Genomic DNA, 14,211 nt, shown 5'->3' on the forward strand with positions numbered 1-14,211 from the left:
GCATGTCCTAGCAAAAAAGACTACTGTGTTGAGTCCAAACTTCTATATTCACTACAGCATTTTACATTATATTCAAAGTATACAAGATCTAAGTCCTCACATTCATAATGCTCTGGAACGTAGGCTCAGAAGCTCTACAAGCGTTTCAGAAACTCCACAAAGATGCTCCCAGCATCTTTGGTCTATGTTACCAAAGTCTGTAGAAGATATACAACAAAATTTGTGTGAATGAATTAAAACTATCATAAAAGAAACTGTTCCCTGTATCACATATTAAGTAGTTTTTTAGATCTTATCTTGCCTTTAACTCAGCAACATTTATAAACAAAACAAAAAAAATCAAAACTTGTCATAGCAAGGAAAGACTAATATTTTATTATGCTTTAAGTTGTGGTTCAGATGAACAGCTCTACAAAACTAACACAAATCTGCTAAACAAAACAGAACTCACTGAATCTGAGACCATGTTTTAACATAACAGCAGAAGGGGAATTTTACAAGAATTAATTTGAAAAAAGCTAGAGAAAAGACCATGAATATAACTCAAGACATCACTGCAATTATGTAGAGCTTAAACCAGTATCAGCTTGTGGTGCTTCACTGATTACTGGTATTTTCTCAGGTTAAATACAGTTCATTGGATTCCACGGTAAGCACTGCTGATGCCTTGGCCAGCACTTCTCTAAAGAGTCTATAAATATTCAAGGCCTGAAGAAGTAAAAAAAAAAGAGAAGAAAACAGCAGTATCCAGTAGTGCAACTCACACTTGTATCTAAAAACTTGTGGGAAATTACAGACCTTACTTAACTGTAGTGCTTGATGTTCTTCTAAGTGTTTAGTCTCGGATTTGAGGAAGGAAGTAGACTAAAAAATAATACATTTATTCTGAGCCAGAAAGTTTCTAACAAGACATGTCATTTCTGCCTCTCCCTCTCTTTTTAACGACATTGAAGGCTTTAAATATTTTATCCTCTCAGGCAAAGTTTGACAGTGTTCTGCATTTAGGTGCAAAGAGATTGAGTTGGGAATAATACTGCATCCCTGCCCTGCTAATTTATGGTAGTCAAGATAGATTTTCAAAGGATTTTCAAAGTCACTTTGAAAGTGCAAAAAACATTCAAATATTCTTCTTTTAAGCACTGATTAAAGGTTTATTTCAGTGACACCAGAATAAAAACTACCACTTGCAAACTGTGTAAGATAAACAAAAAGAACCAATGTGTGGTGCATGCCCTTCTGACAAAATGGGAATCAGACAGTCCAGGTCCTTAACAGCTACTGTAAAAACCAGAATTTGTCTGTCTTCAGCCATGGGACATATAAAACACCACCATTGTGCAATGGACTCCCGCCGTGGGAGTCGCCTTACTGGAACAACTGTGCTAGGAACATATGTTGATGCTAAAACTGGCTGAGCCACTACTACCCTCTTACTATTATTCATGATAACAATAATACTGTGAGGTAAGACTCATCTTTTGGTGCCACTGTCTCTGAAACTACAATGCTGACAGCATACACAGTTGTTATGAACAGTTACATCAATAAAGTATAAAAGCTACCACGCAAGCAGCCATTTTAAAGAAGAAGCAAATTGCAAAGCTGTTTTGCATCCCATTAAATTACATTAACATGGATTTAAAAAAATGATGATATCTCATACTTCATAATACAAGCCTAATGGGAGAATTCGGGAAGTTCTGTGGGGACACATTATTTAGATTTCTATTGTACAAATACCCACCATTTCTGCTCACCCTAGCTATGTCAAGAAAATCTTTCATACAAATGTCAGACTAATGAAGAAAAAGCACTACTTGTATTGTTTGTAGGAAGTATTTAACTGCATTTGCCAATGTAAACTACGGTTCCCCTTCAGGTTTCTGCTTGGACATTTAGGTCTTAGGGCAGTAAGAACATGGACTTCACTGTTACCTACCAGCACTGTCCCCCTATTAAGTAAACAGATGATACTATCAAAACTTCTTTTGGTGAACACTGCCTATTCCTAAGCCCAATAATTGTTAAATAAACTACACAGGTAAAAAACAATTTCCATGGTTTAACCACAACTATAGTAAAAATTGTTCTGGTAAAAGCTGCATCAATTGGAAGCTGTATTTCTTCACACTGACAAATCCAGGTACCACAGCAGAAGTCTGCAGTGTAAATGTATCCAAAGTGTTATTCATATACACAACTGATATCCTTCTTAAGTAAGAGATCCATCCTATCCAAAACACATACATAATTGCATCCTCTAGGAAAAGCTGGATGTCCCGAGCTTTGCTGTTCATAAATGAACATTACAATGTTCATTGTAATTAAACATTATAATGAAATTACATTGGCAAACTCCTTTATGTAATTCATTTCCATTTACAAATTTTGCAGATACATGTAATCATCAAATTGAAGGGAATAAATTTGCTATCCTTGTCTTAGGATTTTATTTATGCAAAGCATTTTTACTTCATAGTTGCTTTTACATCAAGGTCATTTGCTAGTAATACACTGCTTAGTTCATGCCTTACAAATCTCCAGCTTTCCCTTATTTCAACCTTCTTTTCTCAGGAATATTTTGTAATTTTAACTATTCCAGTACAGTAATATGTTAAGTCTGTGACTGAACAAGACAACAGTAACTTTTAACTAAAAAGTAAAAAAAAATAAATAAATCTGGAGATTATACCTACTAATACACATACCAATACACAAAGGTAATATATGTCAATAGAAAGGTAAAACTGCATCCCATGTGAGGCTTATAAAGTCACAGATTTGCAATTGCATAGATGTATACTTCATATATGCATGAAAGTAAGACCCACAACATGTACAGAGTTGGTGTAAATCGAAACAGGCAAAGCTGAGAATTAGTACAAACCTGCGACTCAAGTTTTCATGTATTACAATTAACATCTGCATGGCATGCACTCTGAACTGGCCCTTATAAATCTACTAAACTACTTTGAAATCTGTCAGTTCTTCACGATCTTCAGCCATAAAAGACTAGGCTGTCCCAGATAACAGAACAGTCAGACCAAGATGCAGAAGGAACATTGTGTCTCTATGAGAGGAGTCATTAGCTCAGAGCAGTGGCACATGACATCTCTGAAAGTATTTGCCTCATTTACACTTGTGGTACATCTGAGATGGCACTGCAGGAAGTCAAGTCGGATGCTTCCTCAACTACAAAAGTTGGAATTCTCAGCCCAAGTTACCAGTTAGAGATCATTACAAGTTGACTGTAATCAGCAATTAGGTACCTACTTCTAATGAAGCCCTCACGAAAATAACTAATAAATCAACCTGCTTAACACAAATGATTGCACTAATATAACTCATTTAGTGAGAGATCCCTTTTCTAAGGAACCATGATGACACTACTACCAGCACCCTTGGTACTTCCAACAGTATCTGTATATAGATTTCCTATATTACACAACCTTAATCCTTTTTTCTATATGGGATTAGGTAGTTCACAATCATCATGCTCATGCCAGGAAAACTTACTGCTCTAAGTCAAAGAATTTCTGCAGGTAAAGACAGATTAAGTATCTACTGTTCATACTTCACCCTGTAGACAGCTTGATAATCTGTCATGGTGCAAAGAATTCGAGACAGAAAGATTTACCTCAAAATCTTTGAATTTTTGACTATTGGAAAATACAAAACCACCACAAAACTGTCTATTCGAAGTGATTTCATACCAAATTTCCATAGCCTGTAGGACCCAAGCACTTCAAGCGTTTTAACTTCCTCATTTTCAAATTTACATCCAAAGCAGCTATGCTACTATTTTTCCTTGCTAAGTATTTTTTTTTTTTTTAAGAATTCTGCGGTTTGTCCTTATGTAACACATGGATATATAAAACAATTAATTTTGTCCTGTTGTTACAGGTAATTTACCAAACACACAAATACTCATTCCAAAATTCTGCTACCTCCAACCAGTACGTTTTTACTACGATAGACTATTAACCACGTATTTAATTTCAGTTGCAATATTCAGAACAACGATAATAATTGAGGAAATGCAACCTCTTCAGGAATGTTTTTTTTTTGTAACAAGTTTCTTTACTCAAAATTCTTGGCATCTAGATGGAGCTTATTAATTAAAGATTTTACAGGAATTGCAAAAGCTACCAAAAAAATGAGAAGCCAGCAAACTTTTACGTTCCATGGAGATATTCCAAAGTTCAATTAAGTCACAGGTCTTTCTAAGTATTTTACAGAAGTGGTATCAGGTTCTAATTAAGACATGTTTTAAAGACGTTGCTTTATCTCCGGCTGTCACTTGCAAAAATGCAGAACAGACTTAATATATTGATAAGAAGAAGTTCAAATTTGAAGTATTGTAATTTTAAGTACAGAACAAGGTTAATTACTGAATTTAAACATGTAAGAACACGTGATTTCATTACAAGAGAATTAATAATGTTTCATTTGTTGTTTCTCTTCCTTATGTTTTCGGGTGCTTACCTGGCCTGTTTGTGGCAGCCATAATGAAAACCTGCTTACGGTTCTCCAGACCATCCATCTCTGTGAGTAACTGGTTAACTACTCGAACACTGGCTCCTGACTTTAAAAGAAGAAATTAAAAAAAAAGTGAGAATGTAAATATTTTCAAATAACAGAAACAAAAGATTTACTAGCTCCCCACATTTAAATACTACTTAAAAAAATCAACACTTTTTAGCACCTTTAATATAGTTGCATTTTGAATTTCTACTATCATACTCTCAGCTTTTTCTACCCCAAATTTATGCTAACTATATGCTTGCCACACATATTACACTGGACAAACCTTTTCTTCCCTATTAAAAATTAAGAACTCACTTAAATATAGCTACACTAATCAATCTCCCACCTACCTCAACAAAAAGGCCCAAAAGTTCCCAATATTCAGGCTTGGAAAAAAATATGTTGTATAATATTTAAACTTCTGAAACAGCAATTTCTGCAGCTGAGCTCACTGGAAGGGAATGACTCATAGTCAAATGTTGACCCCATAGTAATGAGATTATAGAGCTATAGAATGGTTTGGGTTGGAAGGAACCTTAAAGATCATCTAATTCCAACCCACCTGCTATGGGAAGGGGCACCTACCTCTAGACCAGGTTGCTCAGGGCCTCGTCCAACCTGGCCTTGAACACTTCCAGGGATGGGGCATCCACAATTTCTCTGGGCAACCTGTGCCAGTACCTCACCACTCTCTGAGTGAATAATTTATTCCTAATATCTACTTTAAATCTACTCTTTAGAGGGGGAGGTGATTCTCCCCCTCTATTCAGCTCTCGTGAGGCCACACCTGGAGGATTGTGTCCAGTTCTGGGCTCCCCAGTACAAGAGGAACATGGTACTACTGGCAAATCCAGAGGAGGGCTTATGAGGTGATTAGAGGACTGAAGCACCTGTCATATGAGGACAGGCCCAGAGAATTGGGCCTGTTTAGCCTAGAAAAGAGAAGCCTGAGGGGAAACCTCATTAATGTATATAAATATCTGAGGGGAGGGTGTCGAGAGGATAGAGCCAGTCTCTTTTCAGTTGTTGCCAGGACGAGAGGCAACAGGCACAAACTGAAGCACAGGAAGTTCTGACTGAATATGAGAGGGCATTTCTTTATTGTGAGGGTGACAGAGCACTGGGACAGGCTGCCCAGAGAGGTTGTGGAGTCTAGGTCTTTGGAGATATTCAAAACCTGCCTGGATACCATCCTGCGAAAGGTGCTCTAGGTGATCCTGCTCAACAGGGGAGGGTTGGACTGGGTGATCTTCAGAGGTCCCTGCCAACCTCAGCCATTCTCTGATTCTGTGAGCTGTATACACAACTATTAAGCTTTATAAAATATTTCTGTGCTAGCACAATGCCACAAAAAACATAACTAAGAATTTATTTATGGAGATATTTTGAGACTTACTTCACGGTCAGATCTCCGAGGGCACAAAGCATCAACTTCATCAAAGAATATAACACAAGGGGCAGAATTCCTGGCACGTTGGAATACCTGACGTACAGCACGTTCGCTTTCACCAACATACTAAAACAAATGACAAAACACAGTGAAACAATGTTAAGACATGAAGATTTTACTAGGAAAAAAAATCAGTTCTAAACACAATTTAAGATGCTTTCCAAGGGAGAAGGACCACCTGCTAACTCTCTTAACCAGCTTCGTAGCCCTTCTCCGGACTCACTCAAGCACCTCGATGTCCTTCTTGTAGTGAGGGGCCCAAAGCTGAACACAGCACTCGAGGTGCGGCCTCACCAGAGCAGAGTACAGGAGCACGATCACCTCCCTGCTCCTGCTGGCTGCACCATTCCTGACACAACGAGGGTGCCATTGGCCTTCTTGGCCACCTGGGCACACTGCTGGCTCATGTTCAGGCAAGCATCAATCAGCACCCCCAGATCCTTTTCCTCTGCACAGCTTTCCAGCTGCTCTGCCCCAAGCCTGCAGTGCTGCATGGGGTTGGTGTGCCCGAAGTGCAGGACCCGGCACTTGGCCACGTTGAACCTCATTCCATTGGCCTCTGCCCCTTGACCCATCCTGTACAGGTCCCTCTGCAGGGCCTCCCTACCTTCTGGCAGACTAATACTTCCCCCAGTTTTGTGTCATCTGCAAACTTACTGAGGGTGCACTCAATTGCCTTATCCAAATCATCAATAAAGATATTAAAGAGGATTACATAAAGTTAATGAACTGCCTGAAGTTAATTTCCTGCCTGATAGCAGTATTTGAAGTATACAAAAAAGTTTGAAAAAAGAATAATCAAATCTAGTATTTTATTTTTAGTTTCCATATCACTGATAAGCAGGTAACTGCCATAGGTTTCTGAGATATAAGATGCATTTTGTTCAGTTCAACACATTCCCTTAACTCTAGAAAACACTGAATATACATTACAACAATTCTAAGCCCAGTGCTTCAAAAACTCAGACTACAGCATTTTTATCTGTTAACACTTACAATCTTTAAAAGTTGCTCTGATTACCTAAAATAATTGCTTTCCAAGGTTTCAGTTTTCTAGTAAGAAGCTAAAGTGACTGACCAAACACATTTCCAAACTTGAAAACTGAAAATTTTGATTAGTGAAAGCTGCTAATTTGCAGTTACTGACCACCAACGCTTCTCAGTGTTGCTTCAGGTTTTTTATTTTTTATTTTTTTTTTTATTTTTCCTGATCTACGTAAGAGCAATGATGTCTGCAGTTGATCATTTAGAAATCCTACTTTACCCTAGTAAAGTATGCTTAGTATTTGACTAGACAGGTAATTTAAACCAAGATATACTTAAACTACCCAGTTAGCTTTTTCCCTTTCATGTGAAAATTTTCACTGCTAAAAATTTTAAGCAGTGGGGTAAAGAAGACAACTTCTGCTGCACCAGTATCAGTTGTGTAATTATTAGGAATTTTGTTTGCCCGAAGCTTTCAACAAGCATTCTATAAATAACAAAAGCACAATGATCAGTGCATACCATATTTAGCAGTTCAGGACCTTTCACAGATATGAAGTTCAGTCCAGACTCATTTGCCACAGCCTATCAAAAAAGAGAAAGAGATGTACACAGAGAAAATCATTTTTTCATATATTCTTTGGTTCTGTCCACAGAGCTATTAAAAAAAAAAAAAGAGAATAAGCATAGTTGTCAAGTGCTTAAAACACAGAAAACAGTACAAAGTATCGCTGTAGAGAGTTAAGAGTGGGAAAAGTTGAAGGATTTAGCAAGGTGTTCTCTCTTTAATGAGGCAGTGTGGGATTTTATTTATCACATACTAGCTGAAGAATTCTCAGTGATTAATGAGAGTTAAAAAGAAATTCAACTACATACAAGTTCAAGTAGTAATCTGGAAACCTGCATGATTTACATCCATATTTACAAGGGGAGGCTGTAAGAACTGAAATGCTCAAGGAGAATTATTTACAGTAAGATAAATACAAGAAATAAAAATGCATAAAGTGCAGAGTACTTGCAATTACATTAGTTACAGTGAAGTATTTTACAGAAATAGATATCTAAAAAATTAGTTTCTTCCTTACTTTGCTACTATCATAATTAATTTAATACTTCAACTTTTACAATTTCTGCTCATTTAAGCAAAACTGTAACTCTATACAAGAAAATCAACTTCAGCAGAGAGACTCAAATTTAATTTTCTGCTGGGAATCGGAAAAGTCCTGCATCGGGCAGTATCACAGAATCACAGAATTTCCAGGTTGGAAGAGACCTCAAGATCATCGAGTCCAACCTCTGACCTAACACTAACAGTCCCCACTAAACCATATCCCTAAGATCATCCAGACTCAGCCATTCCCACAAAAACATCCACTTCAGCAAGATTCTCCTGTATTTTTAGACATGTTTAGAAAAATTTATTACCTTAGCCAGTAGCGTTTTGCCACACCCAGGAGGCCCTGCAAGCAGAACACCAGCTGGAGTAGTCAGGCCCAGAGCTTTAAACTGCTCTGGGTTCCGCACAGGTGCCTATACAAGAAAATATCATAGTTATCTGTGACAGAAGGCTAACATTAAACTTTTGATTTCAGTTAGAGATTAATGAAAATTTGTTTAAAGTAAGTTCTTTATTCCAACTCTTTACAGGCTAAATGAATAAACAGTCAGTCAGCGTCTTATCTTGCATTAATAAATACCCCCATCATTATTCAGAGACAAAGACTGTATCTATTCAAGTTCTCAGCTTAAGGCGTTAGTGTTAATTATTGATCTGACCAGCAGCGAGGCTGCTAACTGTCCAGCTAAGCAGTACCAAATTCTTCATGTAGCAATTGTTTAACTAGGGTTATTGGTACAAAACTTTTAGAATACTTCAAATTTAGCAATCATGAAAAATAAAACCTTGAATACAACAAATGAAGTGTTTAATACATGCACTAGGCTTGTAATAAATTTGAAAGCAGGTTATAGAAGTCTATTTTAAATGAAGATGTTGCAAAATTTCTATTTTGTAGCATGCTATACCTTGAACAAATATGAACAAAGAAACTGAGATATTTTTATTTTCTGCATAGGGGGAGGTGTGAAAAAGCCTTTGAAAGTAGTGTTAACACATACCAATATCGCCATAGTCAGCTCCTCCCGAACATCTTCCAGGGCTCCAATATCTGCCCATGTTACATCAGGAATTGTGACAAAGCCTTCTCTCTTGGCAGAGGGTTGCACTGATGACAATGCAACAATAAAATCATTCATCTCAATGCACAGTGTCTGCAGCTGCTCCTCAGGCAAGGGGTCTTGCTTCTTCAGCAAATCCAAAAGTCTCTGTAATTCAACCTGAGTGAATAGCAGAAAAAAGAATGGCAGAGAAAATAGCAGAAAAAAGATTATGCAAGTAATATTTTAAGAATTTTTTAGGGCTTTTTCAGAGCTATACTTTCTGCAAGTATAATATTAATTACTATAAAAGAAATTATTATGTACAATACACTTAGAATGTGTAAGATACCATTAAAAACTAACATTAATGAAAATGCTCCAGGAAAGCACTAAATTAATTTACCATTTATTCTGATTTTAGTATGAAATGGCTCTAAGAAGAGAGCAAACAACTCTGCTAAACAGCAAAACCTTAACAATTTGTGGAATATTTGATTACATATAAACCTTTAAAATTCTTAACGTACACTTTTCAGTCATGATTGTTTGCTTAAATAATCTGATTTCAAGTCATCAACTCATTTCCTCAAGCTGATTAGACCTGGTTTTGTAGCCAGGCCCTTATAAAGTCTGGGAAAACACAATACAGATATAGCAAAATGCTTTTCATTTTTTTCCATCTTGCAAAGCACAGTCTGCCAAGAAGCATGGGGACAGACAGGTATGTTCTAATTATTGAAAATCGGACCCTTGTTAGGGAAAAATTATCTAAGAAAATACTCGATCAAAGAAGTTTATACCTTCACAACATAAATATAACTCAGTTGTAATATGGAAAGGCATTGTTAAAGCAATGTGATATTGCACCTCAAGCAAAACCACTCTGGGATTTTCATTAAGATAAAGGAAATAAAAAGCTGCAAAAATCTTTTTAGTTTCTGTATTTTCCCTATAGCAGAATATGGGATATAGCATTTTATATCGGATGCAACTACGATAGCCCACAATGTAACTGACCACAACGGAGAGTTTACAATGCACAGTACTCCCTCTTTAAGCCCTCCCTCTTCTTCCTAACAGAAGCATTACGAGAAACTGTGAAATAGCCGAGACCACTGGGTTTGTTTATTGAATTGTGTGAATTATTTTTAAAGGTTTTTGTAAGTTTATTTTTCTATGATAAATATAATATCACTGTTTTAATGACAATACCCTGTATTAGACAATGTCAGCCAGCTATCAAAATACGTCTCTGTTACAATTAGACTTCCTTATCCTTAGCAACTCCTTTGATCAGGGTGATGTTTTTAAAACTGCAACTACCTGTCCCTCCCCCTTTTCTTTTGGCTACTTCAGGTCCCAGGAGACACTGGGAGGTATGTAGTATGACCACATTACTCTAATAAAAAGTCCTGCTAAAGGTTTTTACACTGTTTTTTGTTAATTACATTAACAGTTTTCTTTGACAGTCCTTCTAAAAACAGAATCCAATTACAACGTGCATTTAAAAACTCTTCTCTTTTACTTCTTCAGACAAATTTATGAATTCAACATATAATACACAAGCAAGAAATATGTACATACAAACTCAAAATTTTGAACAGTAGGTCCAGAAATCTCTATATAAAGACATTATGGTTCACTGGCTACAGCATGTCATTTGTGGCGTAGATTAATTCTGGCACTGCAAACAATTTTTTTTTTTTTCCAAGATTTCCAGATGTGCTGCATTAATGTTAATAGATACTTTCTCTGCAGCTCAAGTTTCATTTGCTAATACAACTTCTCTTTTGGATAGTTCTTAAATACCTCTTCCTCAAACTTGCTATAGGTACTACTGCACGTGATTTAATTCATGTAAACGTGTAGCTGGAGGGAAAATGTAGACAGCATAAATATTTCTAGACTTTGGCTAACTTTAAGTATACCAGGTCAGAGAAGAGACTGAGGCATCGTGACAACTATTTCACTGAGGGCACAGCAAACAGCTTGGTAAAATAAATTTACAAAACCACACACCTTGTGTAAAACACTAACATCATTTTTAGAAGGCCTAGTTTTGGGGAGTCTGTTGTTCATAACCATTATTTGGGTCATTAGGGATGAAGCTTCTGGCTTCAGAGCTGATAGATCTATAGATAAATTGATAAAAACATCTCACTGGCCAAAGATGTTTAAAGATTTATGAGCAAAGGCTAAAATAGTTCATCTTTAAGACGTCAGAGGTAAACACTTCAAAGAACAAATACCTTAGAAGGAAGGTGTAGCTGTTTGGCATCCTCTTCCACCTGGATTTCTGTTCCTATTCCCACGCTTTCTTCAGCTGTGTTTCCTCCTGCCTGTACAAAGCTTTTTTGCCACTTCCCAGATTTTATCAGGACCCTGTTCACCGTGCATATAGCTGCCTCACGACAAAGTGCCATCAGGTCAGCACCGACATAACCTGGAGTCAGGCGGGCTAAATGAAGAAAGTCAAAGGACTCTGGGAGCTTAAGTTTTCGACACAATGTCTGAAGAATTCTGATGAAGGGAAAAAAAAGAACAGTGAAACAAAGATGCATCTGTGGCCTTTTCTTACTTTCATACAAAAACAAACAGCATTTATTTAAGGTCTCTTTCAGCTCACATGAAGTGAGAGAAGACGTCTAGACAGCTGCCCTTGTCCTTAGGGGGGACTTCAACCTGTCAGATGTCAACTGGGGATATCACCTAGCTGTGACAAACAGGCCCAGGTGATTACTGAGGCACCCTGATGATAACTTCTTGGTACAGGTATTAAAAGAGCCAACTAGGAGCGGTGCCTTCCTAGACCTGTTGCTTGTGAACAGGGAGGGTCTTGTGGGCAAAGTGGTGATAGGTGGAAGAAAGGTTGGGTGACACGGGAGGACTACAGGGATACTGCTTGCCTTTGTAGGGAGAGAATTTGTGTGGCCAAGGCTCAGCTAGAGTTGAAGCTGGCCAGCAGTGTGGGGGACAATAAAAAAGGCTTTTAAAATTACGTTAATAGGAAAAGGAGGACCAGAGCGAACATTGGTCTGATAACTGATGAGGACGATCACCTCATATGTAGGCACAGCTACTAAGACAAAGAGTAGATGTACACTTAATTTCTTCTACAATTTTCAATGTGTGTTGGTATGTATGTGTGTGCAGGCAAATAAAGGATTAAACACAATAAAGTACTTTTCCTTAAGTTGTTAATACACTTTTTTTTTTTTTAAATAATAAAGAAGGTTAAACTTTATAACACATACTTTTCTCTTGCTGCTTCATCCGGTATCCCTAAACAAATTTCTCGATCAAATCTCCCAGCTCGCCTCAGTGCAGGGTCCAAAGAGTCAGGTCTGTTAGTTGCTCCAATAACAAGGACCTGGGCAGTGGCAGCCAAACTATTCAAGTCTAAAGGAAGGAAGGAAGAAAGTTAATGCCCCTAATCACCTTCTCGACTTTATTCTGATATCTATGCTACCGTGTTTCTGGTAGCACACAGTAATACTCAGCCAAAATAACCAACAGGCACACCAAACTGATGCTCATCCTTATTTCTACTACCTAGGTATGTTTCAAGCAGAAATATGCATTTCAAATAATATTTGACATATTTTCCTTTAAAGTTTATTTACACAACAGAGAGGCTGTGAAAATGTACTAATATTCACTCGAATTTATTAGAAGTTTTCCCCTCCTACCCCATAGAGGTAAACTGTGCCAAAAGATTAAAAATGATTAGCACTACCTCCACGGAAGTAATTTGGAGTCACTATGGAATGAAAGAACATAATGAGACTGATAACTAGAAAGTTTAGCTTAGTACACAAGTTCCTGAAACTGACCGTCCATACAAGTTAGGAGCTGGGCAACAATTCTCCGTTCCATGTCCTTCGATGCAACTTCTCTTTTTGGAGTGATCGCATCAATCTCATCAAGGAAAAGGACACATGGTGCATTGGACTAGGAACAAGAAATATTAACAATTACCAAGTTACGCTGACATACTGTATTACGAGAGAGAAATCATTTTTCAGATTTTGTTTTATAACTGTTACTCTGAGACTTCTGCATGCACTGAACAATCAACCTCTCCCAGAATAATTTTGTTGTCATTTACTATCTGGAGAGCTGTCAGATTATGAAACTGCTGAACTGAGGCTGTGAGACAACTAAGGCAAAGGGATTCAAAATGTCCCTATATACTGATTAAAAATTAAATATATCTCTATGTTGCTTCATGTTTTCTATGATTATTATTCTATTGTTACTGCTTATTTGCTTAAGTCCAAAAAATAAAACCAGGCAAAAAAGGTCTCTTCTGTGTATTTGTTTTTTAATATTAGGTCTGTGGAACTTCAAGAACTAGCATTAATGACACCCATGATGAAACAAAGAGCTGCAGGTAGTCACAAAAACTTAAAGTCTGTCAACTTCAAGATTACTGTAGAGATCAACCATGTTCAAAGAGTAAAAATCAGTGAGCAATGCTAGGGAGTATTCTAACACTCCAAGCACTTCACATTGATAAAAAGCCAACGCTAATATAAAATAATTAGTGTAACTAACAGAAGAGTGTTTAACTGACACAAGATTATTAACACCATCGATAAAATACTTGTGATGCAGAGGAATACTTAAGGAAGACACTAGAATCATCATCAAAAAAGTCTAAACTCCAAGACAAAAATATAGCATTTTAAATCCCAGCCGTTTTATCAGGCACCAACTGCGCCATCTAGCTGTCGTTCAGTTTTTCCTTCACCTGATAGAGGAAAAAAATACAACTAAACCCTGAAGATTGCACAGTATGTGCATAAGCTACGGGTGAACTGTCTTTTTTTCTTCTGCACAAAAATTTAGTACAAAAACCAAGTGGAAAGGCCACTTAAACGCAAGGGACTATAACAAAGGCAACGGTTTTCATTTTTTAAAATGTATTTCATACAATATATTTATTCAAAAATAACTTTTATAGCAACTACCATACATACAAAAGGTATTTAAATCTAAATACTCACTTACTATTTTTCTTCAACACAATATCTTATCAAGGCTTTCTAAAAAATTAAGTTGTAATAGAAACCCAAAACATAATAATC

At 37.0% G+C, this 14,211-nt stretch overlaps 1 protein-coding gene across 2 annotated transcripts in view; it reads right to left on the reverse strand.

The window, feature by feature from the left end:
- NVL (nuclear VCP like) overlaps window positions 1-14,211 on the reverse strand; it is a 35,486-nt gene that overhangs the window by 12,541 nt on the left and 8,734 nt on the right. For both annotated transcript variants that reach the window (XM_068676090.1, XM_068676091.1), the window contains 8 exons: window positions 12,955-13,072; window positions 12,376-12,520; window positions 11,371-11,641; window positions 9,080-9,298; window positions 8,387-8,491; window positions 7,484-7,546; window positions 5,924-6,043; window positions 4,486-4,585 (listed from right to left, as the gene is read on the reverse strand). In XM_068676090.1, the coding sequence (XP_068532191.1) occupies window positions 4,486-4,585; window positions 5,924-6,043; window positions 7,484-7,546; window positions 8,387-8,491; window positions 9,080-9,298; window positions 11,371-11,641; window positions 12,376-12,520; window positions 12,955-13,072 (1,141 nt within the window). The remainder of the gene's footprint in view (window positions 1-4,485; window positions 4,586-5,923; window positions 6,044-7,483; window positions 7,547-8,386; window positions 8,492-9,079; window positions 9,299-11,370; window positions 11,642-12,375; window positions 12,521-12,954; window positions 13,073-14,211) is intronic.

The sequence above is a fragment of the Anas acuta genome, chromosome 3 (genome assembly GCF_963932015.1).
Source record: "Anas acuta chromosome 3, bAnaAcu1.1, whole genome shotgun sequence".
Taxonomy (NCBI): Eukaryota; Metazoa; Chordata; class Aves; order Anseriformes; family Anatidae; genus Anas; species Anas acuta.